The sequence below is a fragment of the Lacerta agilis genome, chromosome 17 (assembly GCF_009819535.1).
Source record: "Lacerta agilis isolate rLacAgi1 chromosome 17, rLacAgi1.pri, whole genome shotgun sequence".
In the NCBI taxonomy this organism is placed as follows: Eukaryota; Metazoa; Chordata; class Lepidosauria; order Squamata; family Lacertidae; genus Lacerta; species Lacerta agilis.
Genome location: NC_046328.1, coordinates 18,645,425 through 18,670,060, shown reverse-complemented (window position 1 = coordinate 18,670,060; position 24,636 = coordinate 18,645,425). Strand labels below are relative to the sequence as shown.

Genomic DNA, 24,636 nt, shown 5'->3' with positions numbered 1-24,636 from the left:
CCCGCTGGAGTGGTACCTATTTATCTACTTGCACTTTGACATGCTTTCGAACTGCTAGGTTGGCAGGAGCTGGGACTGATTCGAACTGCTAACCTTCTGATCGGCAAGCCCAAGGCTCAGTGGTTTAGACTACAGTGCCACCCGAGTCCCTTAGTTTATACCTTACAATTCCCAGCAACTCTTAACAAACTTTAGTGCCCAGAATTTTAAGGGGGAAATGTGCTTCAAATGTATAGTGTGCACTCAGTCTAAATCTATATGGGACAAGTTTAGCTGGATTTCTGCTGGCTGCTCCAGCTGTGAAGGGCATCTGCAGCAGGTGCAAGAGTTGGTTTCCTTTTTTGGAGGGTCAAGAGATGATACAACAGCAGACTGGGCATTCATACACCACCTACTGTCTATGGTTGGAAAAGGATTTGTTCTCATAGAGTCCACCTGCATCTCAGCTCTGCCACTTCAAGACTGGGGCTCCACCAAACCTTCCTCCAGTTCGAAGAGGGATAGCTAAATGTGCTGCCCTGCACCTGTTGATGGATTCTCAACGGGCCCAATAGTCAAGACGTTGGGTGTCCAAAAGCACCCACAGGGCACCATGTTGGCTACCCCTAGCCCAGAACACTACCATGCCAAGAAAAGATGGAATCTGGCTTCACCTATGCTGGGGTGAGGAACCTGTGACCCTCAGTCAGTCAGCGGCAACACAACTCCTAGTATCCCTGACCATTGACCATGCTGGTTGGGAGTCAGTGAGAATCAGGCTGATGTCCCAGCAGCTCCCGCATCTGAGCAGTAGGGCCTATCCTTTGTGAAAATGCCACGCTCCTGTCATTTTTATTCTTCCATGAACCTCACTCCCAATTTAACCTCACAGCAAGGGGTGGGGTGGGGTTTAGCACCTAGGCAGGGATAGCCAACATCAGGGCTGGTGGGGTGAGGCCACTGCCTCAGACCACTGCCAGCAGAGAAGAGCAGCACAGGCATTGGTGCTGATTTCAGGATTACATGCAAGATCTCTCCCAAAATTGGCGCTGAGGCTGGCGCTGCTTCTCCGTCAGTAGCAGGGCAGGGTGGCACATGCCATTTGCCCTTGCCAGCATGGTGCTCTCCAGATCATGTTGGACTCCCACCAGCTCCTGTCAGCATGGCCAAAGGTTAGTGATATTGGGAACTGTAGTCCAACAAGATCTGGAAGGCACCACCTGGCCAGCCCTGGCCTAAGGTTTAGAAGACAGCAAGTGGTCTCATTTTGCTGAAGGACAAACTTGGGAGGGGACAGGGAAATCCTGTGAATTCCAAGGATTTGCAAAAAAAAAAAAAAAGCTGGGCTCTGGTTCTCACAAGGAGAGACAGCAGGATTTGTCCAGGGATTCTTCTGCTTGTTGGGCGTGGTGCTTGTTTAGGCATAAGAGCAGCTGCCCCCACCCACCCACCTTTGACTCGTGCTGCAGCATACTTGCAACTTCCAACTGGCTAGAGACGCTGCCCATTTCCTTGCAGCCACAACCTCTGGGAAAGAGAGCAGGGGAACAGAGCGGAAGTGGAAGCTGATCTGCCTTCAGTGTGCTTACGTTTTTTGCTTAGTCACCCACCATGAGAGAGACCAGGACAGAGCACAAACACTCCTCCATCTGTTGAGTTCTGTCTGGTTCTGCCCAAACCAGGAGCCACAACTGTTCTCTCTCTCTCTCTCTCTCTCTCGAAATGGACAGGTAAGCATGACCTGCCTTTTCCAACCTGGTGCCCTCTGGTCTGGTGAAAAGAATGGAAACTCAGCAGATAGAATGCATGGGTATTTCCCTTTCTCCCCCGCCCCTTCCTTGGCTCCCTACATCTCAACTGGTCCTTTAAAGTTTCCTCTTTTGCAGAAGAGAATGACTTTTAAGACATCTGGATTACTCACAGCAGAAACAGAGTGGACCCAACAAGAGACCCTGAAGGTTGTGTGTTTTCTTATCATGTTGCTTTAAGGTATCAAAAGAAGAGTGTCCTTTTCAATTGCTATCGCGCAGAAGACCGGCAAATTGGACTATGACGCATGTAAACATTGAGTTCAGACCACGCAGCCTGCAAGATTAGTGCAGTGTTCTTAAGGGTGGTGGTGGGGGACTCCTTGCCCCATTTTTTTTTTTTTTGGCGGCTTCTTCTGTGACCGGAATTGGAGGCCGTCATCCATCACAAGCTGGGCTTGCTGAATCTCTCTCCAGCATCCTTCATCTCAAAAAATAAAATTAAAAGAAAAAAAAGGGAAAGGGAAAAAAAGGAATTGAGAGTGGTTGCTCTTGTCCAATTAATTCTTCTTGAAAAAAGAAAAGAGGCGGTTCCCTTCTGCCCCGCTGGGCTCTGACCCCTGCTGCTCTGGCCTCAGCAAGGGGGAAGGTCTAGAGCGCCGCTTTGCCCCGTGACCGCTGGAGAAGGAATAGGTGGGCTGGCTCCACTCCTTTGGATGTTTGTCCATCAGCTGCTGGTCAATGACCCTCTGCATGTCATCCTGTAGCAGGAAGGAATGAAGGAACGCTGTTAACAGGAAGGACAACGAGAGAGCGGGAGGGATAAAACAAACATACATGGGCCAAATTCTGGGAAGGTTGAGAAGCAGCAAAACCTGACCCTCCTCAGGCTTTAGGGTTGTCGTCCCCCCTCCCTTCAGTCACGCTGCCCAAAATGTTCTCTTTTACTCCCACCCACCCATATAAATAAATGGCTGTGCCAGCTTCTGCAAACAAAGTCACAAACGCAGAATAGCGGGCAGCCCGGCCTCCACAAACATATTCCTCATAGCGCTCCTGTAGACAGAGAGCTCAGCAGGAGAAGGAGAGATGGGACTTCGGGGTCTGTACATCAGCTCAACTGAAAACCAGCAACTTTTGCCTCCTCTGCCAATTTTATTTCCCATTACTCTTCCTGTTACAAAATATCTGTAACTAAAAACTGGCGCCTGAGCCTGCTTTTTTTTCTTCCTCTTCCCTCCCTAACTCGTTTTCCTCTTGTGTCATGAATTCTTAGATTGTGAAAACATGTCTTCCCACTGATTATTTGTAAGCTGCTCTGGGAGCCTTTATTGACTGAAGAGTGGGATAAAAATGTCTAATAATAATAAAAAGTAGTAGAAGAAGAAGTACTAGTGGTAGCAGTATTACACACAGATAGGCATACTGAATTCTGCCTCTACACAGAAACACATTCCTTGTGCATCATGGCAAAGGGCATTTGGGTACCATTATTTAAACCGTAGTGCCTGTAGATCACTTAAATGCCAAATTGAGGTGAAATAGCTCCAAGAATCTTGCCATGAGTTCTCTCTCAGCCATCAAAGCTTTTTGCACTCGGGGCTTATATAATGTGAGGAACGAGCTGCATGACAAGCAGACTTTGGGCAATAAAAGGAGGGTTGGGGGGAATCATTATTAACCAGAAATCAGTGAAGCCAAGAGGAAAGAAACAAGAATTTCTATCTGGCACGTGGATTCTCATCACAGCAAGGGCTCGGTTGCTAGGAACAACCGTCAAATGCACATGGACACAGCGAAGACGTGTGTGTGCACTCATGCACAAACACACATGCTTCCCTCCTACCATATCACCGCCAGCATCAGTAAAACAGACATAGCCAGTAACCTAGCTCTGAGGCCTCATCTTACATCAGCGGAGAGGCTGGTCCATTAGGGTGACCAGGGCATTATCCCACCAATCTCAGCCTGCCCTTTGCCAGCCCTCACCTGCCAGACTGGCTTCTGACTTGCACCCAGTCCAGGGGGTGTCTTTGCCTGCCAGCTTCTTCTTCTTCCTCAGTCTCTTTGTTGCCCTTGTAGAACTCAGCAGGGAGGAGGATGGGAACAAACCTAGAACTAAATAGAAAATTCTTTCCAGTAGCACCTTAGAGACCAACTGAGTTTGTTCTTGGTATGAGCTATCTGAAGAAGTGTGCATGCACACGAAAGCTCATACCAAGAACAAACTCAGTTGGTCTCTAAGGTGCTACTGGAAAGAATTTTCTATTTTGTTTCGACTATGGCAGACCAACACGGCTACCCACCTGTAACTAAACCTAGAACTAGTTGGTTCTGCCCGTCATTGGCTCTGGCGCCACCTACTGTCGGGCTCCCTGCCTGCCGCTCCACCTGCCGTCTCAAAGGGCACCAGCCACCACTGTTTTACATGTCTAGTAAGCAGCCAATTGGCTATCATCTATATCAGGGGTCGGCAAGGTTTACCTCGCCTGGGCCGGTTCACTCCAGCGGAGAACCCTCCGTGGGCTGGATTGCATGCGTGAGCAAGTGTGCCCGCAATTTCCGGCGTCTGCGCAGACGCAATTTCCGGTGCTGCGGAAGCGAGTCCCCACGCCGCACTGCGCCAGTTTAGTACAGCAGGCAGGGACTTGCCAAGCGGGTGGCTCGGTTCGGGGGTGGCTCATGGGCCGGTTAAACGACCCCCGTGGGCCGCCTGTGGCCCATGGGCCTTAGGTTGCCGACTCCTGATCTATATGCAAATCCCCTTTGGCCTAGCAATTTCAAAGAGTATGCCAAGGACGTGTTGATTTCTAGAATACCCCTGCTCCCAAAAGAATAATGGAAGTGATTTATTTTTTAAAAAAGAACACACACAAAAGATATTTCAGGCTTCAACAGCAGGGGTGTGGAACCTGTGGACCTCCCAAGGTTGTGGGACTACAACTCCCATCGCCCCTGATGCTGGCTGGTGATGATAGAAGTTGGGAGTCCAACAACCTCCTTCCAACTTTTTCCAAGACATGCATCTTTCGGGACGTGCTCCCAGGGGAGTCATGTGACCTGTGCCTCGCTTGCTCTCCAAAAAAAAGTGCTTTTTTCGGGGCAAGAGCGCAGCACAAGAGCATACAAGATTGCAGCACCCAAAATGGCCACCGAGATCTCACAAGAGAAAACGAAATGCCCCCTTTTTTCCGGATCACTTGAAAGGTATGCCTCTGGAGGATCACAGATTCCCCATCCCCGCTTGAAAGCAAGTTGGTTTGGTCATGGGAGCAGAGGCCTGGCTGTTCTCATTTCTACTGAGTGATCAAGACAGAAGTGAGGGCTGGAGAAGGCAAGATAAGCTGGGGAGAGAAAGAGGAGACGGGAAATTCAAATGGAAGAGCCTGGAGGGGCTGCTTGTAGGAAGGGGTGCACAGCGATAGAGATATACCAAGCAGGGATGGACCACCTGTGAGGTAGGGTCATGCAGCCGCCTCAGGCAGCAGAAACCAAAGAAGCGGGGACCCCATGGATGCTCTGCCACCTCCGCTGCCAAAGAAGCAGTGCTGGCTTCCGGTGAGATCTTGCGGAGCACACAAGTTCTTTCTAGAACTCGCCATCGCCTCCATTTTGTAGCCACTGCCAAGCAACCCAGCTAAGTAAGGCTGCAGCTCAGCATGTTCCCATTTCGCCTCAGGCAGGGAAATGGGGGACCCCTGACACCAAGTCGGATCACTGGTCCATCTGGCTCAGTACTGTCCGCCGTATCTTTCCAGGGTTTCGGAGAGGAGGACTTTTTCCATCCCTACCTGCTCTACCACTGAGCTACAGGCCGGTGCTCATATAAGCAGCAATGGGCAGCAGCTCTCCAGGGATTCTGGCAGGAGTCTATCCCAGCCTTACCTGGAGATGCTGGGGATTGAACCTGGGATGCAAACCTGCATGCAAAGCAGATGCGCTTTACCAGTTTGCTTTGGCCTTTACAGTGGTACCCCAGGTTACGTCCTTAATTCGTTCCGGGTTACAGTACGTAACCCGAAAAGGACGCAACCCGAATAATTCGTACCGAAAAAACCCCGAAAAATCGCTTCTGTGCATGCGCAGACCGCGAAAACGCTTCTGCGCATGCGCGAATCGCGCACGCTTCAGGTTGTACTTCCGGGTTAGCGGAGTTCGTAACCCAAAAAGTACACAACCCGAAGCGTACGTAACCCAAGGTACGACTGTACACTGAAAGTAAAGATCCCCGCTGTCGTGGTTGTGAATAAAGGGCTGATCTAAACAGGAAGACAGGGAGCAGTTTTAAGTTCTCCATTCCATGTTCTTATTATGCAATGTTTTCAGCTTGTGATTATGAGTCATCTTGCTGGGGAGAGGGGCACATGGGGCCAAAACAAAACAACATGCATCTCTCTGCCAGCTGACCAAAGTGCTCCACAGCACCAGTGGGTGTTAAACTGGGGGCAGGGAGACCAGAGTTCAAGTCCTCGCTCAGCCACAAAGCTCACTGGCTGACCTCGGGCCAATCGTGGTCCCTCAGCCTAACTTACCTCACAGGGTTGTTGTGAGAAGAAGATGTTAAAGGGAAGAACCATATACACCACTTAGAGGTCTTTGGAGGAAGAAGAAGAAGAGGAGGAGTTTGGATTTGATATCCCACTTTATCACTACTCGAAGGAGTCTCAAAGCGGCTAACATTCTCCTTTCCCTTACTCCCCCACAACAAACACTCTGTGAGGTGAGTGGGGCTGAGAGACTTCAAAGAAGTGTGACTAGCCCAAGGTCACCCAGCAGCTGCATGTGGAGGAGCGGAGACGCGAACCCGGTTCCCCAGATTACGAGTCTACCGCTCTTAACCACTACACCACACTGGCTCTCACCATTGGTCCATGAAGCTCAATATTATCACCACTGACTGGCAGCAGCTCTCTAGGATATAGGGGCTTTCCCAGCCCTACCTGGAGATGCTGGGGCTTGAACCAGGGACCTTCTGCATGGAAATCAAGAGCTCCCCACCCTGGAACTATATGTGCTCAGTGATTTAGTACTAAACAGTACTTGGAATGAACTAGTGTGGTTTAACAAAGTTTACTGAATTGGTTTTAAAAAAATACAACACTGTTTTTCCCCCCATAATTGCCAGGTGAACTGAATGTGAATTAAATTCATTTTGGGGCAAAACTTAGCAATCTCTAGATCATTTTCAAGTTCATTCTATGGGACTCCCCCTCCCCCCACCCTCTTTAGACTCTTTGGGCCTTTTGGGCCAGGACAGATTTTGAAAAAGGACCTTCTTCACACAGTGCTCAGTTAAACTATGGACCTCGCACAGGAGGCAGGAATGGCCACCAGCTTGGATGGTTTTAAAAGAGGATCAGATAACCTCACAGAGGAGAATAAGGCCAGGGCTCAGTTCCGGCACTTCTCAGGTGGGCCCCATTGCCATTCTAAGAGAACAAGGGAGATGTTCATGGTGAGTTCTGGCACCCCTTTTTTCTAGGAAAAATAGTGCTGCATAAGGCTATCAATGGCTACTAGCCATGGTGGCTATGCTACGCCTCCACCTTCGAAGGTATCTATGCTTCTGCATTCCAATTGCTGGAATAATAGTAATATTAATGCAAGTCCATGCTCTGGAAAGGAAAGCATGTGTTTAAAAAAAAAAAGACACTAGTCCACAAGACAGGCAAGCAAATTCAGAAGGGTACTTTTGAGAAGAGAGAGAGAGAGAAATGGTGACATGCTCATGGAAGATGAGAAGAGCAATGTGCCCACGGAGTTGATTCTGTGGGTGCCTATGAGATGCTTGCATTCTCCCCCCCCCCCCGGAGGATGCAGTGAGACTGAACTGGGATGAGATGAAACAAGATGAGGCGGGTAAGGAGAGAGGTGGGTGGGCGCTCACCTTAAAGGCAGGAGGGGTGTACGACTAAAGCTGTTGTTACGGGAACTGAGAAAGGCCACACTAGATCAGAAACCAAAGGAGCCATATTGTAAAAAGGCCTGAGGAAGCAAACTGGAAGCATAGGAGAGAAAAGAGAGAGAGAGAGAGAGAGAGAGGAGAAGACGGAGAAGTTGAGAACTGGGGGAGGGAAAGGTCAACCAGGGGGAGGTTTCTGTTGATCACAGGGAAGTAGGAAAATCAGGCCTAGTTCAATAACACATGCATGTACGCCACCACTGTGCAAGGTTTAGGCAAGTGAATCAGGATGAATGCACAAAAAAGGGACTTCTGGTGGAATCCACAAAGCATTTCTGACTTAAGAGCGTAGGGGCTGGCGAGGAGGGCTCTGTGCCGCTACTCCACACTCCCATTTCCCTCTTACCTGCCACGCCTCCAGCTGCTGCGAAAGGTTAAGCTTCTGCTGAATAGCATCCAAAAGCTGACTATTCAGTGACATCATGTCCATCTTGCATTTGGCTAGCTCCATTTCGACAGCGTTCTTCCTGAAAAGCAAAGGCAGAAGGCGGTCAGATTCATTTCTCGGGAGACTTCTGCCATTGCTTGCTTTTTGGGATTCAGAAACAGCCTGAGCAACGTGGCGATCCAAGAGGATGACAGCATTATAAAGTAAGATCCATGCATGAACACAGAGGAAGGCAATATGGGTGCCCTCCAGATGGCATTGCACGCCAACTCCCATCAACCCTAACCATTGGTCATGCTGGCTGGGTCTCATGGAAGTTGGGAATCCAACTGGCATTCTGCCAGCTTCTGAAAATGTGGCCATTATTTCCCCTTGATCTCTTCATCCAAATCTCCTATTTTAATTATGGCATGTTTTAATGGGGTTGTTTTATCATGTACTTTAATTAGGGAGGTTTATATTTTCATAATCATAATAATAATAATTTAATAATAATTTATTATTTGTACCCCGCCCATCTGGCCGGGTCTCCCCAGCCACTTATGTAATCAATTTTTATACACATAAACTGCTTAGAAGCCAAAGCTGGCAGTAAGAGATAGATAGATAGATAGATAGATAGATAGATAGATAGATAGATAGATATATGGAGGGCAAAATCTGGCTTCCCCTACATTAGCATTATAATCACAAAACATTTAAATACAGATTTTAATGGTACAATGCAAAACTCCACATTAAGTGACTACAACTCCCATCATCCCTAGCTGGCAAGACCAGCGGTCAGGAATGATGGGAATTGTAGTCCAAAAGCAGCTGGAGATCGAAGTTTGGGAAACCCTGAATTAAGGCAAACCTCCCTCCTTCCCATCCCAGCTATTTAATTCTTGCAACGAAGATGAATATTTTAGAGTGGATTTAGATATTATGGACCCACATCCTGCCCAGTGTCAGAGGTTGAAAGGATGGAGAAAGTGGACAGAGAAATGCTTTTCTTTCTATCTCATAACACTAGAACTTCAGGACATTCAACAAAGTGGAACCTTGGAAGATTCGGAACAGGCAAAAGGAAGGACATTTTCACACAACAAATCATTCAAACTACAGATATAGCTCCCACAAGAGGCAGCAAGGGCCACCAACTTGGGTGGGTTTAAAAGAAGATTAGACAAATTCATAGTTGTTGTTGTTCAGTCGTTTAGTCGTGTCCGGCTCTTCGTGACCCCATGGACCAGAACACGCCAGGCACTCCTGTCTTCCACTGCCTCCCGCAGTTTGGTCAGACTCATGTTGGTAGCCTCGAGAACACCATCCAACCAACTCGCCCTCTGTCATTGCCTTCTCCTTGTGCCCTCAATCTTTCCCAACACCAGGGTCTTTTCCAGGGAGTCTTCACTTCTCAAAGTATTGGAGCCTCAGCTTCAGTATCTGTCCTTCTAGTGAGCACTCAGGGCTGATTTCCTTCAGAATGGATAGGTTTGATCTTCTTGCAGTCCATGGGACTCTCAAGAGTCTCCTCCAGCACCATAATTCAAAAGCATCAATTCTTCGGAGATCAGCCTTCTTTATGGTCCAGCTCTCACTGGACCATAAATTCATAGAGGAGAAGGCTATTAAAAGGCTAGCACAATGGCTATGTTTATCCTTCGCTGCCAGGTGTCAGTATGCCTTGGAATACCAGCTGCTAGGAATCATAAGTGGGTAGAGTTTTGGTGGCACTCAGGTCCTGATTTTAGGCTTACTGTAGATGCCTAGTTCACCTGTGTGAGAACAGGATACTGGCCTGATTCAGCAGGCTCTTGTTATGTTGGTTGGGCTGAGCTGCTGCTACTGCTGCATAGACACCCCCCCCCCCAAAACCTGTCATCTTGACTCTCAGTTGACATGGTAGACAGCAAACTTATAAGGCTCAGCCCCAAATGGGCATGCGCCCCATGCTCCCTTGCATTAGTGCAGGGAAACCTGGCACATTTCTCCCTTTTAGCGCATCATGCTCCCCTCTGCTGCCTCCCGTTGGCTGCGCCACTGCTTCCTGCCTTCCACAAAGATGGCATGCTCTGTTACACAGAAGGCGCTTCCAGACTGCCACTACTTTTGAGTGGTATCCAATCGCATACCTGCCAATTCAAGTCACACAGTTCCTGTTGTTGGGAGGTCTTGAGCAACAAACCATCTTCTCCAAAAGGAACTGACTTTTTGTGATAAGGAAAGAGAAAGGGAAATGCGGGATAACACTCGCTTTGACATAATGTCAGCTAACCCCACCAAACAAATCAGAGTGAACGCCACAGCCGTCAAATCTTCTTGCAAACCAATCAGGATGAGTGTGCAATAAACAGGTAATCTGGAAGCACCCTGAGTCACCAGATGGTCCTCTAAAAACCGGGGAAGAGGCTGCCTGGAAAGGCCTCTTCCATCCACCTACCCACCCACTGATCTGGCTGAAAAGAGTTCAAAACACTGCAGAAGCAGAACAGTGGAAGGATTGAGAGGAGGAAGGAAGACTGGAGGCATTTATAAGGACTGTGCTAACAGAAGTGGCCCAGGGAGTATGGGGAGGTGATCATTATACTGGATTGTATGAAATACAAGAGGGTGAACTTGCACACATGGCATTTCACAGAATCATAGAGATGTAAGAAATCCTCAAAGGTAATCAAGTCCAACCCCCTAGTCAATACAGGAATTCCACTATTGGAACATTTCTGATAGGTGGCCACACAGCTTTTGCTTTAAAAAAGGAGAACCCTTCTAGATCAGGCCAGTGGCCCATCTAGTCCAGCATCCTGTTCACACAGTGGCCAACCAGGTGCATACAGAAAGTCTGCAAGCAGGATTTGAGTGCAACAGGGTTTGAGGGAACTTGGGGTCTTCTGCATGCCAAGCAGGTGCTCTATCACTGAGTTACAGACTTCCCCCTATGTGGAACAGCACAAGAATCAAAGCTAAACCTGTCTGCTGCCTTGAACCATCCCAGAGCCTGGAAAAAGGGATAGGTCTGTTTAAAATATACAGGTGAAACTCAAAAAATTAGAATATCGTGGAAAAGTCCATTTATATAAGCAACTGTTTTCATTAGCTACTGGAGTTTAATATATGAGATAGACTCATGACATGCAAAGCGAGATATGTCAAGCCTTTGCTTGTTATAATTGTGATGATTATGGCGTACAGCTGATGAAAACCCCAAAGCTGAAAATGTTAATTTGGGGTTCTCATCAGCTGTATGCCATAATCATCACAATTATAACAAATAAAGGCTTGACATATCTCGCTTTGCATGTCATGAGTCTATCTCATATATTAGTTTCACCTTTTAAGTTGAATTACTGAAAGAAATGAACCTTTCCACGATATTCTAATTTTTCGAGTTTCACCTGTATCTGTATTTTAAGATGTATCACGGGTCATGTTTCAGCAAAACATATCTGCGGCTTCCAAGATAGGCGACCAGAACAGGGCGCTCCAAGTAAGTCCTGCATTGCAAAATCCCCTTACTGCTGAATGAATATTAAAAACACTGGGACTCATGCAGCCCCAGTACGGCAGCTGGTTTCCATGGATACAGGAGAGCCAGTAACCCACACACATACTAAAATATCAAAAGCTGCCTTTTGCATCCAAAACTCAGCAGTTGGCAGTTCCTTCCCTTAGCCAACAGGTGGCAGCGCTACAATGGCTCTTTAAACAGAGATCTGTATGCTTCCTGTTCTACGTGCCGAAAAGGTCCCCTTGAGTGATGATGATGACAGAGTCCTTGAAAATAAGGCGATTGAACCATTGCATAGCTTTCCCCCAATACAAATCTGGTTGCGTCCCCATGTATGGCAAATATAAGAAATAATTTATATTTGGGGAAATATAAATATATTTATTTTAAAAATAATTTATATTTGGGGAAAGGACCATAGCTCCATGGTAGAGCATCTGCTTTGCATACAGAAAGTCCCAGCTTCGAGAGAGACAGCTCTGAAATCCTGGAGAACCACTGCCAGTTGGTATAAACAACACTAAGCTTGATGGACCCATGACCTGGCTCAGTATAAGACAGCTTCCTATGTTCCTAACTGGCAAGGAGGTTAAATCAACAGTGTGTGGCAATTAGGATAATGGATCAATAATTTTAAAAGGACAGATTTAACAATATTGTTTTGGCATTCCTACCAGTGCTCTGTAAGGACAGCTGTACATCAGTGTGGGTGGTCCAGAGGCAAAATGGCTTAAGACCTGGCAAAAAAGGCTGTTGATAAGCTGTTGTTGTTGGCATCCATCTGCCTCAGACAATGGAGTGTGCCTCCGGGGGTGAAGTTAAGCCAAACATGACTTCCCTGGGGTGCAAGCCTAGGCAGTGTGTATGGAGGTCCTGGGATGTACAGACGATAAGAGCCCCCTCTCAGTATACAAGGCACCACCCAAATGTCTCAGGGACTCCACTCTAGATTTTTTTTTCTCCCAAAAATATCCCATAAGGCAGCAGAGGTTTAGGATCAGAGTTCTGAGTGATAAAGCGGGTTATCAAATCCAAACTCCTCTTCTTCTTCTTCTTCTTCTTCTTCTTCTTCTTCTTCTTCTTCTTCTTCTTCTTCTTCTTCTTCTTTCCTTCCCAGGTTGTTGAGCCCCATCTGCCTCTCATCTCCCTCTACGGCATGTGCAGAAGTCACCTTCTTTACCGTTGGACAAACTATTGGTATCGTCCGCTCAATCTGCCAGAGCCTGTCTGTGCACACAGAGGAAGTCCCTAACTCACCAAGGGTTTGAGACCCAGATAAGCTGTAATATTCTGTAAATGGGAAGGGTGGTGGCTCAGTGGTAGAACATCTGCTTTGTATGCAGAAAGTCTCTTGTTTCGATTCCTGGCATCTCCAGGTAGGGCTGGGAATGTCCCGCATTTGAAACTCTAAATAGCTGCTGCCAACCAGCGTGGACAATACTGAGTTAGATGGACCAATGGTATAAGGTGTAAGTATAAGGCAGTTAAGTATAAGGGCAGATCCTGAAGTTGAGGCTCCAATACTTTGGCCACCTCATGAGAAGAGGACTCCCTGGAAAAGACCCTGATGTTGGGAAAGATGGAGGGCACAAGGAGAAGGGGACGACAGAGGATGAGATGGTTGGACAGTGTTCTCGAAGCGACTGGTTTGAGTTTGGCCAAACTGTGGGAGGCAGTGGAGAATAGGGGTGCCTGGCGTGCTCTGGTCCATGGGGTCACGAAGAGTCGGACACGACTGAACGACTGAACAACAACAACATAAGGCAGTTTGCTATGACTCCAGCTCCCTGACCGTTGGCTGCGCTGGCTGGGGCTTATGGAAGCTGCAGCCAAAAACATCTGGAGGGCACCTAGTTAGGAAGGCTGACATAATCAAACTAAGCAGCAGATTAATTCTTGTGCATTTTGGGGTTTTGTGTTTTGCCCTTCTCTGTGGATTCAAAACAATACACATTCACATGCATGATAGAGGCTTTGCATCTGCTTGATATACAGTTTCTGGCTACCTGCTACGTTCTCCAGCTCTGCAGGATTGCAAATTAATGGTTCTATATAGAAAAGAACAGTGATGTTTTCACACCACACATGGGGAGCCTGTGGCCCTCCAGGATTCCAAGGTACAATTCCAATCACCCCGACCGTTGACCATGCTAGCTGGGGATGATGGGAGTTGGAGTCCAATGACGTCTGAAGAGCCACTGGTTCTCCACCCCTGGGCTTACTTTTTACTGAGCTTCTTGTCACACACAAAGCCATCACGATGCAGCTTCCCCTCTCCCTTGGTGTCACAACCCCACACACCGGTCTTTAAAAAATAATTCATCTTACTTTGCGATTGCTTCATCCCGATCCCTGATAGCCTTCAAGAGCTGTTCACTCATATCCTTATCATCTACTGATACCCGGAGTCTGTCCCTTTCCTCTTTCAGGGAAGTCATCTCCACACTCAGTAGCGTCACCTGATAAGAAACAGAAGAAAAATTAACCTTTGATTGCCACTCATTGAATGGCAAGAATAAGGGACTGGACTGACCACTCTGAAGGTGCCGCAAGGAAAAGATCTTGGATAGGGAGCTGTGCTTGTCATATCACAACCACAGTTATAAATGGGGTATTGAGAGGGGAGACAGGAACAAAAATGGTCGCAATCTCGAGACTCTGCATTCTGGAGGTTTTATGTAAGCCAGACCACATGGTTGTAGGAATACCAGTAAATATTAAAACCTTAAATTCCTAAAAAGAACCTACAGCAGAGAAAAACTGGAAAAAGCGATCATGTTGGTGGCCCTCCAGATGTTTTGGACTACATCTCTCATCAGTGCTGGCTAACAATCTGGAAGGCGCCAGGTTAGAGTGAGGCTGTTTTAAGTAATTCCCACCAGTGAAAGGAACCACATCAGGATTTTTGAACATTTCAAGGTCACTAATACAGAATCTGTGGCTACCATGGCTAGCTGAAACACTATAAAAAAAATGGTGTCCTCAGCACCACCCCTCAGTTACAAGAGAAATTGAAAACTGGCCGCTGCAGAGTTTTGAGGACCACATAGCTTTGTTTACTTTTTGCAGCTAGTCTTCTCGATTTATTTAGGGCTTATCTCCTACCATTAGGCTCAGCAAATATAACAGCAGCTTAATTTAAAATGAATTAAGTTTGTGTGCGCACACACACGTGTCCATGTTCCTTAAGGAGTTACAAACCAACAAACAAACAAGCCACAAAATGGATCCAGAAGGAAAAAGTATAGCTGGGGAGTGGAAGAGGGGAATGGGTTTCAAACCCATTTAATATATAGCGATAACTCAACAACAACAACCAAGTCCTGCCACACATAGAGAATGATCAGTTCACAGGAACATGGGGAAGCAGATTATAGGATTCAGAACTGGGCACACATACCAGTGCATTTGCTTGCCAGCCTCCCTCCTAAGGCTCCAGGGGCAGCTGGCACCCATTGGGACTGGTGTGGCAGAAGGCAAGGATGCCCAACATTAGGTGGTGCCAGAGCCAATGAAAGACAAGAGTCAACCAAATCTACTTTGGTCTCCATCTTCCTCCCTGCTGTGCCCCAGAAGGGCAACACTGAGACTAAGGAGATGGATGGTAGAAGATGGATCAAGGTTGCTTTCTGCTGCTGCTGCAAAAGCTCAGACTCTAACCAATGGATTCAATAGAAGAAATGAGATTCCAACTAAACATCAGGAGGAACTTTCTGACGGTAAGAGCTGTCTGACAGTGGAATAGACTTCCTTGGAAAGTGGTGCCCTCTCCTTCCTTGGAGGTTTATAAACAGAGGTTGGATGGCCATCTGTCAGGGATTCTTCAGTTGTGATTCCTGCATTGCAGAGGGTTGGACTAGATTCCTCTTGAGTGATTTTCTCTTGGGTGAGAAAACAGGCAGGTGAGCCTGGCTGAGGGCAGATTGAGCTTGGTGGGACAGACCCTCCCCCCGTCACCCCAATGGGCAAGCCTTCATTGGCAGGCCCTCTCTCAGAGGTCTGACACTTATCAGTTGTTATAGTCTGCCTTTCCAGGCCAACTCTTTTTTATTAATATACTTGTGCCCAGCTCAGCTTGGAAATTCTAAGAAACAAACAAACATCAGTGGAGTTTTGAAATCAGAGGTTAAAATGACTGTGCTTTCGAAAGGTTCAGCCCACCATTCAAAATGGTGACCAATTGCATCCAAATATAGAGGGGAAACCTGTTCCTCAATCTCAGGAAGCAAAACTGGTGTACGATATCCCCAAACAAAAATTAAACCAAGGGTGGGCAACCTCTGACCCATCAAATGTTCGTGGCCAAGGCACCAGGAGGAATTTTGGAAGTTGTAGTCCAGCAATACTGAAAGAGCCACAAGCCTCTCCTCCCTTTAACTGGACAATAAGACTGAAATGATGTAAACAAGCTACGTAATTCCATGACAACTCAAACCAGCAACAGAAAACAAATGGGCTCAAAGGAGTTTAGTCAGGGTAGTGTGCAACTGAATTGCTGGGAAGTGCAGGTGAGGGGAATGTTGCTGTGGTCACGTCTTGCTTCGGTTTCCCATTGACATATTATTGGCATATGATCAGGGTGAAAAGAGGTTGCTTTTGGATAGTCAGAGGGTGCATGCTTACCTGGCTATGGAGCTGCTGCAGCTCTTCCAGGCTCTGCCTCAGTTTCCCCCTTTCGCCTTCCATCAGCTCCCTCAAGGCTCTCGAGTCTTCGCCCGTCTGCTTGATCTGTTCTTCTAAGGCATCATCATCGCTTCGCCGTGAGCTCTGGCAACCGTAATGAAGCAAAGAAAGAAATGTGACCATCTGCAGAGGTTTGGCAAGCGGAATGGAAGGAAGGAGAGATCCAGGAGGGACCACACCTAGTTCGGTTAGGGACAGGCGACTCTGAAGATTAGTTACTTCTCAGTTTCACCTTTTCCCAGTCTTAAGTCTGGTTCTCCACATTTCCACACCAGGTTGCACATTTTTAATAGAAGTCCTCATTGAAACGCAACAGCATTTTAGTGCCAATTTCTTCCCATGTACACAGTTCTGCAAAGCAATTTTCTCTGATATAATGCACCTGTATGCTATTTTTATGCACACTTTACCCTCGTATGTGCATTTTTAAAAATCCCATTAGTTGGCTGCATTGCAAAATTTAGAGAAGCGCGAACTGCAAAGGACGGCAGCGTTTCGGTTCATGTTTCCTTCTGGAAAGTGCAAATGAGGTAGATTTGCTTTAAATGTGAGCTGAATTTCTCCCCCCACTCCTTACCGTGGAGTCTGTGCCATCTATAACACTTTGGATCAGCCTCTTCAGCTCGCTGAGGGCAGCCCGCAAGCTACCAGCCGGCACATCTTTGGCCGAGGAGGTTTCCGATGACTCGTCCATGGAAGAGTCCGTGGAGACCGCAGAATCTGCACTGTCGTTCCCTCGAAGGTGAGTGCACAAGTATCGGACCTGGCAGTAGGCCTCCCAGAGCTGGAGTCTGAGCTGTGATGAGAATGCAGAAAGGACTGTTCTAGGGAGCAGTGACTGGTGCTAATTGGGACTGATAGGGTGGAAAGCAGGGAGTCCAACAGTAGGTGGCGCCAGAGCCAATGGCAGGCAGCGCCAACTAATTCTACTCTTGCCTCCATCCTCCTCCCTGCTGAGTTCTATAAGGACAACACTGAGACTAAGGAAGAGGCAAGCAATTGGGGCCGGCTGAGGACAGACTGAGGTTGGTGGGGCAGTACCCCTGTTGCCCTAATGGACCAGTCTCCATTTGACCTAGGGTAGCACTTTCCCATACGTTTCGAACAAGGAAGCACACTTTGGGCCCAAGCTAGGCATGACTTTTGACACATAGCTTGTCCTTGTGGAATTGATTATCCCCCCCACCCCCAGCAAATAAATTATTAGTATTAAATATTATTGTGTGCCAACCATAAAACAGCACATACTGAGAAATCAAGTTTATGACGGGGTGTCAAATGCAGATCAGGAACATTCAGGAAACACCGGAGTATTTGGAGAATGTGCAACACAAACATTTGCAGACGGAGGATTTTAGGAAGAAAGTCCACTGTGGCTCTACCACACACATATAAACACACCTGTGCTGCACCCAATTCTTCTGGAGCCAAGAGTTTTGATGCTACCTGTTCTCTCTCTTGCTCCAGTTCCTCGGCCTCCATGCTCTGCTCAATCTCTGACAGCAGTGACGTGCTGGTAGAGTTGAAATTCTGTAGGCTTCTCTCCTCGCTGAGTTCATCTACTTTTAGCTGCAGTTGCCGATAAGACAGTCTCACCTCCTGAAGTTCTAGCTGGTTCTGATGCAACTGGCACAGGAAATTATAAAGATATATTCTTCATTTATACATTATTATTAATTATTATTATTATTACTACTACTACTACTACTACTATCCACCCTTTACCATAAGGTCACAGAGTAGGTTTCAGCAATATAAAATACAATATAAAACCAGTTAAAACAATTTACAATCAGAAGAATAAGGTGGGTCTTAAAATATATATCTGCATTTCACGAAAACTGTATTGTGAATGTGCCAGATACACCTCTGTGGGGAGGGATTCCCACAGCTTCACATGCCTGTATGATGCCATTATTTTATTAGTTAAAATTAGCATCCTGCCTTTACACCTGTGCACTGTATTCACAACATTGTGTTTTTGTTTTTAGGTAAACAATTAAAAAAACCATAAATGAGGCTTTTACAACACAATCCTACATGTCTTTTAAAAACACTGCACGGCTCCAAAAACAGCTCAAACACCCTTTATTTCAGTCTGCTTTTTATTCACTGCTGCTTGTTTTTATTCATTGCTGCTAATGTTTTAACAGCTATTGTTCACATTTAAGGGGACATAATGTGGTTTTAACTGGATGATCATATCCTTTTGTTTTAATCATCATTATTGTATTTTACAAAGTTTTAAGCTGCATCCAGTTAATCTTACTCAGAGTAGGCTCATTAAAAATAATGGGCATGGCTGTCTTGGATCCATTAATTTCACCGAGTCCAACTTAGGTTGGATAGAAAGCTTTGCATGCTGCTTTCAAGGGACAATGAAACACTAAGAGACAGAAAATACCGTATTTTTTGTGTATAAGACTAGGCTTTCCCCCTTAAAAAATAATGCCAAAAATTAGGGGGCATCTTGTACACGGATATATCTCCCCCCCCCATTTTCTTAAATCTGAGTCCCCCAAAATAAGGGGTGTCTTATAAACGAAAAAACATGGCAAACTGGGTACATAAACAAATCAATGCTACCCATAATAAATATAACTCAATACAATTTTATTTTATATTCTCTGTAAACCACTTAAGAGCTTATATTTACTGTTCTGCGGCATACACATTTTTGTGAAGTATAATAATAAACTAAAATACAGTACATGTTTTCTGAACAGGAAGTCCCACTGAATTCAATGGGGCTCACTACCAGGAAAGCAGGTCTAGGATTGCAGCAGCGGCCTTCGAGAATATGCAGCAGGGAAGGGGAACCTGTAACCCTCCAGATTTCACTGGAGTCCAGCTCCCATTAACTCCGACCCACGTGGTTAATGGTCAAGAATGATGGGAGTTGTAGTCCAGGGACATCCGGAGGGCCACGCGTTTCCCTTTCCCCCTACCGATGCCATACTGGTTCCTAGTAAAAGCCCAGTACAGTGGTACCTCTGGTTAAGTACTTAATTTGTTCCGGAGGCCCTTTCTTAACCTGAAACTGTTCTTAACCTGAAGCACCAATTTATCTAATGGGGCCTACCACTGCCGCTGCGCCGCCATAGCACAATTTCTGTTCTTATCCTGAAGCAAAGTTCTTAACCTGAAGCGTTATTTCTGGGTTAGGGGAGTCTGTAACCTGAAGCGTACTTCACCTGAAGCGTACTTAACCTGAGGTACCACTGTATGCAGGTTGCTCAAGCCTCACAATGTTACCTTCCTGTTCCCAAACTGGTGATCTGGCAGCATTGCTCAATCATAATAATAATATTTTAAATGCATTTTGTGGTTTTTTTAGGAAGAATTTAACATGTAATCTTTTAACATTGCTATTCTTTGGTTATAGTTTGTTTGTTTTTTATTCAATGTTCTTTTTTCTTTTGTATAGATGTAATAAAGTAAATAAAATAATAATAATATTTTAAATCAGTCCCTTCCTTCTGGCTGCCCCCCCTTTCCCCAAGCCCCTGTTCCCCCCATACCTGCATGTCCTTCTCGTGACTCTGCCGCTCCAAAATCAACACGCGATCTTGAAGCTCCTCCACTGTCCCCTGAAGAAGATTGTTTTCTTCCATCATGGCACTCAGCCGACGCTCCAGCTCGTGCTTCCTATCCGTAAGCATCTTAATCTGAAAGTTGGGGGGGGGGCGGGGAGGAAAAGGAACCCTAAAAGTAAGTCTCAAGAGTTTGCGATTTCCCAGCCTGGAGAGAATGAGAACTGGGGCCAGGTGGAGAAGAGGAGAGAAATGAGTGCAAAATCTACCCGCACCTGTAGCCAAAAGAGGAGTCCGCTTCCCCCCCTTGCCAGAAACTTGTCTGGAGAGGGAAGAGAGAGTGTGTGTGGGGTGGGGAGGAATTTAAACTCTTAGAGAGCTGGAATGTGGGTTGCCAGGCAAAGGAGGAGGGAGGGAAGGAGGAAAGCCAGGCCGCTGTGTTCTCTGGAATTCCCAAGAGAGATAAAACGCCACGAAAGGACGCCTTGCCCCTCTCTCGGTCTGCTCACGGAGCACCTTGCTTGCACCTTCAAAGCACAAACAGATTTGTTTATCCAACTGCTTTCCCCGCTTTTTCTTTTAGGTAGTCAAATGTGGGGGAATTTCCATGGTCTGGATTCCAGGTACCGGTACCTAAACAGCCCCGTCAGATTTGCTGCTTCAGGCCAAAGACTGTTTCTTCTTTTCTTTTACTTTTACACCAATATCTGTTTGAACTCCTCCAAGGTGTTCAAAGTAGTGCGCATGGCTCACCCCCTTCTTTTCCCCATTGTGTTTTCACAACAACCCTGTGAGGTAGGTTAGGCTGAAAGACTGACTGGTTCAAAGTCACCCATGGAGATTCAAGTCCAAGTGGAGGTTTGAGGCCTCCTTTTCTCCAAGGAGCTCAAAGCAGAGTACATAGTTCTCTCCCCCCCCCACCTCCCCCCCCCAAAAAAAATCAAATTCTCAAAGATTCCAGTAGGGTTCAGTACAATAAAATCACCCATCAAAACCTGCAGCTAGCACTTAAGTTAATGCTGTATAATGTCCATGAATCCTCATGGTTGCAGTGTTGCAGAAACTCATTTTTATATCCATAGAGGCTGAGAGGGAAGGTGATTGGCCCAAGGTCACTCGGTGAGGTTCACAGCTGTGTGGGGATTTGAATCTGGGTTCCCCCAGTCTATGGCCAGGACTTCAACCGAGGGGTAGCCATTGTGGTGCCCTCCAGATTTTCCCACTCTGTAACTCCCATCATTTCTGACCATTGGGCCATGCTGGGTGGGGTTGATGGGAGCTGGAGTCCAACAACACCTGGAGGGCACCAGGTTGGCTACCCGTGTTCTAACCATTACATCACCCTGGCTAAACTCATTTATCAGCAACAGCCACCAAGTTGCCTCTGGACGCTCACAAGCAGACCACGATGATAACTGCTTTCTTCTATTTGTCCACAGCACCCAGTATTCAGAGATTCCAGCGTGGCACATAAACATTTATAGATCTCACATAAATCCATAACATTAATTTAGGTATAATACAGTCTATTTATTTTCTTTGAACAAATTACACTGAGATTTACTATTGTTCTCTCTTCAGTTATTCTTTTTTCCTCTAAATGTATATTATTATTTATTTTACTATTATTATATAGAAGAATAATTTTTAAAAAATAAAATAAAACTGAGTATTGTAAAAAAAGATCCCTCTCTCTGTTGAAAAGCTTTAATTTAATGTTTAAATTGTCAATGGTTTGTAGTGGAATGATTGCATTTTGTGATTGTCAGCTTGGAAATCTCAATATTTGTATGTGTGTATAAGGGATGTGCACCATATTTAATCAAAGCCCAGAACCTGAACCAATTCTGGGCAATTCCTAGTCAGATTTGGCTGGGTTGGGTTGACACAACCCCAGATAACTCCCATGGGGGCACCTGGTTGGTCACTGTGAGAAAAAGATGCTGGACTAAGTTTGTTTTCATCCAGCAGGGCTATTCCTATGTAGATATGCTCCGACAGGCACATGATGTGAAGGAATTTCTTTTGTCAAAACAATGAGGAGTATTGTGGCATCTTAAAAACTACTCTGAAGATTTTTTTGTTGTTGTTAAAGGATGGCCCACTTTAAGGTCAGTCACAGGGTGTTCTTGGAAAGTTTCAATGTCCCCACACTGGTTTTGGGCTATTGCTGTTTCTAAAATCAGATTTGGGTCCATTTATTCCGTTGCATAGAAGAGTCTGGCCTATTAGTCCTAATGCAGAAGACGCTGCTGGCAGATGACAGCATATCTACCACACTGAAAGATGAGCAGGTGAAGGAGCCCCTGATGTTGTAGGTGATATTATTAGGGTCTGTAACAGTCCTGGCAGAATAAAAAAATTCCTTCCAGTAGCACCTTAGAGACCAACTAAGTTTGTTCTTGGTATGAGCTTTCGTGTGCATGCACACTTCTTCAGATACACTGAAACAGAATTCACCAGACCCTTATATATAGTGAGAGGCTGGGGAGGGGTATTACTCAGAAGGGTGGTGGGAATGGGGGATTGGCTAATAGGTGTGGTAAACCAATCACCCATTCCCAATCACCCAAACCTATCAGCCAATCACCCATTCCCGCCACCCTTCTGAGTAATACCCCTCCCCACCCTTCTCACTATATATAAGGGTCTGGTGACTTCTGTTTCAGTGTATCTGAAGAAGTGTGCATGCACATGAAAGCTCAAACCTATAACAAACTTAGTTGGTATCTAAGGTGCTACTGGAAGGAATTTTTTTATTTTGTTTCGACTACGGCAGACCAACACAGCTACCTACCTGTAACCTTTACCTTTTACTAATTACTTCTGATTCTACAGAAACTAATTTGCTTTATCAGCAAAACACAATTACTCCCTGTTTGCATTCCTTCCCACCCCCTCTTTCCTCCCACTGGGTACGACATATGACTCATATACTATTTTGCTCTGCAATAAGGACAAATCAAAGGAGAATGACCACACTAAGGAGTACCCTCTGTTGACTTTGATAAAATTGCCATCTGCAATGGCTCAAGAGATACAGCACCGGACATACCTTGCTATCAAGAATGGAGAAACCACCCTCTCTTTTGGGCTCGGTAGAAACAGAAGTAGTTCATAGGGACAGTGGCAGAGCTTCATGCTCCAGCACCGGGGAGGGGGTGGGGGGCGGAGAGCAGGTGGGGCTGGGGCTGGCGCACGTTCTGGGGGCGTGGTGCACTGCCTGCGGGGGCGTTGCACACATCCTGGGGGCATGGCGCGCCACCTGCGGGGGTGTGGTGCCCAGCGCGGCCGGGGGGGGGCAGCCGCGATGGCACCCCACCAGGATCGCGCTGCTGGGGGCGGTACGCTCCCCTCACCCCCTCTTCCTCCACCAGTGCATAGGGACAGTCAATGTGCCAAGAGGGAAGGGTTTAAAAACCATTAGGAGCATAAGAAGCTTATATTGATTAGACTACCGGTCCATCATACATTGCAGCAGCCTTGGGCTATAAGCAATAAACTTGACTGACTGGCTACTGGTCCATCTAGCTCAGAATTCTCTACGCTGACTGGCAGTGGATCTCCAGGGATTCAGGCAAGCGTCTTTCCTTGCAGGTACCTTGGAGATGCCTGGGATTGTACCTGGGACCTTCTGCAGGCAAAGCAGATGCTCTGCCACTGAGCTATGTCCTTATGGGAGTTGTTGGGGTTTTAAACACCTGTCTCTGCTTGAACCACTCTTGAGGCGATGACTTCTAGTCCACACAAAAATGCTCTCTAGCTTACATTAGTTCTTGTTTAAACATTTTTGGCCATTCTGTAGATCGCTTGGGACTTTCTGCTTACAAAAGAGCTGCTCTGCCAGTGAGCTACTGCCCTTTCCCTTGACATCAATAATGGTCCTGGGCATGATCTGAAGGCACCTTAACAAAGCTAAGCAGGCCTGGGTCTGGCCAGGGCCTGGATGGAGGACTGCCTGGAAACCACATTGTATGATGCCTTGAGTTCCATGGTGGGAAAGACAGGATGAAGAGGCAAGAAAATAAATTTTAGGAAGGCTATAAAAAAACAGCAGCTTTCAGAGAGCAAGTAGGCTTCAACTGATGTTGATATGGGCCCATTGGGACTGGAGGGAAAATAGCCAAGGAGCCTAACAGTAGGTGGCGCCAGAGCCAATGACAGGCAAAGGCAACAGATGCTAATTTTGTTCCCATCCTCCAACTCCCTGCTGAGCTTTACAAGGGCAACCCTGAGAGTAAGGAGGAGGAACTTGACAGCCAGGGCTGATTATAAGAAGGTAGGCAAGTGGGCTGTGGCTGAAGGGAGACTGAGATTGGTGGGGCAGTGCCCTATTTTCCCCAATGGATCAGTCTCCACTTTCTTGATGTTTCCTGTTGAGACCCTTTTCTGTCTGTGCAACCTCCAGCAGAGGCAGGTACACAAAACTTTGTCCCAATAAAAATGCTGAAAGTGCAGACTTTTTAAAGCAAAGGTCTGAGAGTAGAATTCTCAGTACCTGTGGGGGAGAGTCAGGGAAATTTTCAGCATCCCCCAAGGTTATCCAGTGCCACGGAAGGGATTTTCTGCCCATACGTTTTATGTTTTATTACTCACATCCGTCCTGTTATTTGTAATTCTTTAGTACACAAATATCAGTTCACCAGTTCCAGGCCCTTCCCATTATCCAGTCTGTTTCTCACACAAGAAGGTCAAAAGGCCCCATAAAGAATTTTTTTAAAAAAACCCTCAGAAATATGTAAGTCAGAGAAAGGCTCGGTGCAATATAGAGTGCAGACAGGCTTCAAAAGAACCTAGAAAACGTTTTGAGACATTCAGAGCTCCTCTTCAGCAGAAAGAAAAACCCAATTTCT

The 24,636-nt window shown here is 46.5% G+C and overlaps 1 protein-coding gene across 4 annotated transcripts in view; it reads right to left on the bottom strand.

Annotated features, from left to right (window-relative positions):
* Positions 1–2,244: 2,244 nt before the first annotated feature.
* Positions 2,245–24,636, bottom strand: part of BICDL1 (BICD family like cargo adaptor 1) — a 57,053-nt gene continuing 34,661 nt past the window's right edge. For 2 of the 4 annotated variants that reach the window (XM_033174938.1, XM_033174940.1), the window contains 7 exons: positions 19,772–19,918; positions 17,697–17,876; positions 16,828–17,046; positions 16,191–16,334; positions 13,896–14,026; positions 8,036–8,156; positions 2,245–2,488 (listed from right to left, as the gene is read on the bottom strand). In XM_033174938.1, the coding sequence (XP_033030829.1) occupies positions 2,288–2,488; positions 8,036–8,156; positions 13,896–14,026; positions 16,191–16,334; positions 16,828–17,046; positions 17,697–17,876; positions 19,772–19,918 (1,143 nt within the window). In that variant the 3' untranslated portion in view covers positions 2,245–2,287. Of the gene's footprint in view, positions 2,489–7,614; positions 7,726–8,035; positions 8,157–13,895; positions 14,027–16,190; positions 16,335–16,827; positions 17,047–17,651; positions 17,877–19,771; positions 19,919–24,636 lie in introns of all 4 variants that reach the window. The other 2 variants (XR_004428165.1, XM_033174939.1) reach the window with 2 other exon arrangements.